Source organism: Nuphar pumila, chromosome 5 (genome assembly GCF_984573655.1).
Source record: "Nuphar pumila chromosome 5, dmNupPumi1.hap1.1, whole genome shotgun sequence".
In the NCBI taxonomy this organism is placed as follows: Eukaryota; Viridiplantae; Streptophyta; class Magnoliopsida; order Nymphaeales; family Nymphaeaceae; genus Nuphar; species Nuphar pumila.
In genome coordinates this window covers 94,639,567-94,645,414 of record NC_143253.1, presented here as the reverse complement: position 1 = coordinate 94,645,414, position 5,848 = coordinate 94,639,567, and the positions used below count along the sequence as shown (strand labels likewise).

Genomic DNA, 5,848 nt, shown 5'->3' with positions numbered 1-5,848 from the left:
CAAAACAAAAAAATGAAGTTAGGTTAAGGGTTAGGGTTTTGCGTGGGTTTTACGAGGGTGTCATCTAGTTCGGTTCGTGCTCGACTCGAGGAACTAAAAGAAATACATGAAAAAAAAACAAAGTTTGTAAGTTAAAACTATTTTTTTTAATGAAATGGTTAAAATAAAACTAACTAATCACTAGGATGAAATTATTTGGTGGCTAATAATCCTATTTTAGACAAAAAAAATTATTTTAAAGATAATACTTTATTCCATTAAAACATTTTTGAAATAATTTTTATGACTAAAATGCCCTTTTTACTAAATCATTATGAGAACCATTAGAATATGTCCCATTATGTTCGAAGCACCTCCACATTGCTTAATTGAGTTTGTGATTTATTAAAATGATTAACTTGAATATTTTATTAACATTTTATTTATAGCAATGGTTGAAATAACCATTTTTACCCTTCTTTGTCAGAAAGACAAAATTAAGCATATAAAACATGCAAAATTGACAATAAAAGATAAAAACACATTTTTAATTCAAATTAAAGTAATTTCTTTATTTATTTTCTCTTAAAAATTACAGGTTTTACATCCTACCCCCCTTAAAAGAAATTTCATCCTCAAAATTTTCACTCGGATACAAATAACTGAGGGTACTTCTCACGCATACCCGCTTCGGGTTTCCAAGTGCACTCCTCGATGTCGTGATGATGCCAAAGTACCTTGACAAAAGGAATGGTCCTGGTTTGCAGAACTTGTTCCTTCTTCTCAACAATTTGAATTGGCCTCTCAGCATACTTCCTGAACATGAACACATGAAAAACATCATGAATCTGCGAGTACTACGGTGGTAGCTCCACACGATAGGCTGCCCTGTCAATCCTTTCTAAAACCTTAAAACGACCAACATACCTTGGATTGAGTTTACCCTTCTTGCCAAAACAAAAAATGCTCTGGGTAGGAGAGATCTTGACGAACATGAGGTCGTCTACCCTGAAAGTAAGTCCCTATGTCGATGATCCGCGTAGCTCTTTTGACGACTATGTGTTGTGCGCAAACGATCATGAATAATCTGTACCTGATTTGTATATTGCTGAACTGCCATAGGCGACTCCACACTGTGGTTGTCGACATCATCCCAGTAAACCAATCTACATGGCCTTCTATAGTGTGCCATGCCAATGCTCGCATGATAACTATTGTTGTATGCGAACTCTGCGAGAATCACGTGACTATCTCAATCACCTCTTTAATCTAAAGTGCATGCCCAAAGCATATCCTTGAGGGTCTGAATGGTCTGCTTAGATTGACCATCCATCTGAGGGTGAAACGTTGTGCTAAACTTCAACCTCGCACCCAAAGTTTGCTGAAACTGACCAAAAAAACATGAGGTAAAATGAGTATCACGATAAGATATGATCAATATAGGCACGCCATGCAAGCGAACTACCTCCTTAATATATAGATTTGCAAGACTCTCAGGAGTCTGAGTCACACGAATAGGCAAGAAATGCACTGACTTGGTCAATCTATCAACGATTACCCAAATGGCATCGTGTTGACGATGAGTCTTGGGTAGTCCCATGACCAAATCTATAGTGATCTCTTCCCATTTCCACTGCGGAATCTTTATAGGCTGCAATAGACCACCAGGTCTCTGATGCTCGATCTTGACTTGCTGGCAAGTCAAACACTTCGAAACATAAGTTGCAACATTTTTCTTCATGCCATTCCACCAATACTTCTTCTAAAGGTTCTTAAATATCTTGGTTGTGCCAGGATGAATGGTATATCAGGATTTGTGAGCCTCATCAAGGAGCTCACACCTCAAATCAAGATCGCTGGGTAACCAAATACGGTCTCTCATACTGATACCTCCATCCTCTTCAAGGTGAAAAGAGGTATTGCTCACCATGGTAAGGGCCTTTAGTCTCTCAAACTGAGGGTCCTTCTTTTGTGCTACGATGATTCTGTTGAAGATATCTGGTTGCACAACTAGGCTAGCAAGCTTAATCGTGCCCTGGCCCACAACAAATGACCTCCACGCAATAAAATCCTTTAGTAGCTTCTATCCTCCACTAAGGCAACTAGATAGAACACCACTAGTCTTTCTGCCACCACTGCCTGATGGCAAAGACAAAACTGGAGCTGAAGTGAACTTCTACTTAAGCATCTGAAAGCTCTCTTCACACTTATCTGACCATTCGAACTTGACTTCCTCAGAAGTTTCATCATTGGCAAAGCAATACGAGAGAAGTCTTGAGAAAAGTGACGGTAATAACCCACTAGACCAAGGAAACTCCTAATATCTCAAACATTTTGCAGTTGTTGCCAATCTAACACTGCCTCAACTTTGGTGGGGTCCACGACCACGCCATCTACAAAAATCACATGGCCAAGGAAGGAGACTTGCTTGAGCCAAAACTCGTATTTGGAAAACTTAGCATAGAGTTGATGCTCCCTAAGAATCCCCAAAACAACATGTAGATGCTCTTGATACTGAACCTCATTCTCGAAATAGATCAAGATGTCATCGATAAACACGATCACAAAAGAATCTAGGAATGGTTGAAAAATGTGATTCATTATATCCATAAACGTGGCTAGAGCATTTGTGAGTTCAAATGACATCACCACAAACTCATAATGTCCATAACGAGTGTGAAACACAGTCTTAGATATATCTTCTACCTTAATTCGCAGCTGATGATACCCAGATCTCAAATCAATCTTTGAGAAGGCCTATGCAAAAGTACAAGTAACACATATATTATAACAATGATCACACAAACAAGCAACACTACAATCATACACACATAGTTATAAAGTAATCTTTACCTTTGCCTTTTGCAATTGATCGAAGAGGTCTTCGATACAGGGTAATGAATATTTGTTCTTAATGGTAACCTAGTTAAACATTCGATAATCAATGCATAACCTCATAGATCCATTCTTCTTCTTTACGAAGAGAACGGGCACTCCCCAAGGTGACACGCTCGATCGAATAAATCTGCGCTCTAAAAGCTCTTGGAGTTGCTTTTTTAGCTCCTCCAACTTAGTTGGCGCCATACGATATGGAGCCTTGGAGACTGGAGCAGTCCCCGGTAAAAAGCTCAATACCAAACTCAACATCACGAAGTTGAGGAAGTCCCGATAATTCATCCGAAAAAACATTTAGATAGTTACGCACTACCTCCAAACTCCTCCAAAGATGCAACCTTAGGCTCCTCAGAAGTCAAGCACACAAGAAAATAAATATCTCCTCTGCTCACATACCTTTGAGCCTTCAGAAATGAAATAACACGATGTCCCCAAAAAGGTCTAAACACACGATAAGCAATCTTGGGACAATTAGATCATGATAAGACTATTGTGCCTTCACAACAACGGATAACGACATAGTGCTCGTAGAGCCAATCCATGCCCAGAATAACATTAAATGTCATTATGTCAAGTACAACTAGATTGGCAGGCAGATTTTGCTCACCCAACTCAATTAACAAATAAGGTAAATAATAAGCACAAGCAAAATGAGCGGCAATAAAAGAATGTGTAGCTCCACTATCGAATAATACCAGAGCAGCTCGATCTGCAACCAAAATACTACCTTGGATCAAATCACTATCCTGTTGGGCACTCCCAGATGCTGCATAAATACGGTCTGCTACCTTCTGTTGCTCTCCCTGATGCTGATGCTACTTCCCTTTTGCTACCTGCTCAACTGCTCTCCTCTCATCATTCTGCTTCTTAAAGAAGTTATGAATGAAATATCCACCCTTTCCACAATAATGGCAAGTGGCTGAAGTTGCGAGGCACAACTTGCCCACATGAATACGAGAGCATCTACCACACCTCTCGTCACTAACTGATTGCCTCTGAGTCTGTCGATGTTGTTGTTGTCCTCTAGCTTTCACAAACGGCTTCTTTGCAGGTGGTGTGAACCTCGGCTTGCCATGAAATTTCCTCTTTTGATAAAATTGTCCTCCTCCAGGCTTTTGTCTCACTGCTCTGTTCTGTACCTCCGAATTGGCTACCCAATCCTTCTTAAGCATAGCAACCACCTCAATGGCCTTAGCGAGGGTCTCAGGTCCTCTGATAAGTGCCTTGGTTTGAAGTACATACTTCAATTCTCGTGTAAACTTCGTTGCTCTCTCCTCATCAGTGACATACACGTGAGGGCAAAAGTGTTATAACTCCCTGAATTTGAAGATGTAATCGGGCAAGGACATAGCTCCCTGTTGGAGCTCCAGAAATTCCTACATCTTCTTGGCCTTCTCGTGCTTTGGGAAGTAGGCCACAAAAAATATATCTATGAACTGCACTCAAGCGATGGGTTTGCTCTCAAACTTCACTTGATGGACTTTCTCCCACCATTGCAAGGCTTGTTTCTTCAATCGATATGTGGCAAAATTCACCTTCCGATCATTGGGAACACGAAGAACATGGAAGATCCTTTTTATCTCCGTAATCCAGTTCTCGACTGCAATAGGGTCTACTCTGCTCTTGAACTCTGGAGGATCCATGTCCATAAACTTCTTATATCTGACCTCTCCTTTTGTGCTCTGTCGATGATCTGCCAAATTCGGTAAATTGTCCCCCATGGCATCCATAGCTGTCGATTGCCTCTGCACCACCCCAACCACAGTGGCCAGAGTGTCCATGAGGTCATTACTGGCCCTGCCTAAGCCATCTGGATAGACAAGCAACCACACACAACGTAATATTGAGTCTAGCATATTTCTAGGTTTTTCAGCATACATCACATGTTTTCACAACATATAGAACAACATATCACATATGTGCATATCTACAATATCCACATAACAGATACCATACCTGCGAAGATAGTCTTGTTCACGACTTGATGTCACTTTTACCCTTGCTTAGAAACTGATTGTAATGCCCCTAAAAAATTCAACCTTTTTAAAACTTTCTCAAACCCCAAATTTTTAGAAAAATTTAAAACTTTTTATTTATATAAATAATTCACATAGTCCCCAAAAGTAATATGCTAACAAATTCATCTAAGGCCACATTCCAACTGTTCCAAATACTAGACGGTTCACATGAGTGCAAGCATGAGTGTATATTAGCCTCCCAATATCAAATCCAGTGCAGAATCATCCATAGACACAACTTGATTTAAACTATTACTCTAAGAGCTTCTCATATGTAAAAAAAGGAAATACGGAAGAGAAAATATATCAAAATTTAAGATAATTGAGGAGTTACATAAAAATTTAAAGTTCTAAACCATATGCAAGAACATAATAGAAATGAAATGACAGAATTTAAAAATGTTATCATACCAAAATATTACACTTCTTTAAATGTAAGGATTCAAACAAAAAGTAAAATATACACAATTTTTTAACTATCTCAAACTTTTGCCTGATCCCTCTAAAAATCGTAGTAGGTAAGAGTGGAGCCTTCAGCCACGCAGCAACTTGCGCTTCGTTTCAATCCTCCATGAGGTTATCTGTAAATATTGTAGGGCATCAACCACATGCCCATAGAAAGCCAAATCTAAACTTGAAGATTGCAATTCTAAGTTGAAATGATGCAATAAAGTGTAATTCCCATTATTTTAGAAATGAGAGTCAAGGGAATCCACATCATAATAACAACATAATATTCAAGTGCATAAATCATCATTCATTTCATGGCATTCATAATTACATCAATTGTATGCATTAAAACTCAAAATCATTCTCATTTTAATTCATGACATTCAATTTTATAATCATTCATATACATGATAATCATTTGCATAAATGTATGAAACTAACAAAGTGGAGTAGAAATGCAATGTATCAGGCAATGCCATCATTCACTTTCTGTATGCTCAAGAGAA

The 5,848-nt window shown here is 38.7% G+C and overlaps 1 protein-coding gene across 1 annotated transcript; it reads right to left on the bottom strand.

Annotated features, from left to right (window-relative positions):
- Positions 1-623: 623 nt before the first annotated feature.
- Positions 624-1,128, bottom strand: LOC149837843 (uncharacterized). Its single transcript, XM_090008136.1, has 3 exons — positions 1,073-1,128; positions 907-987; positions 624-795 (listed from the first exon to the last, which is right to left on the bottom strand). Exons 1-3 carry the CDS (start codon positions 1,126-1,128, stop codon positions 624-626), a joined length of 309 nt encoding a protein of 102 aa, XP_089864262.1.
- Positions 1,129-5,848: the final 4,720 nt, after the last annotated feature.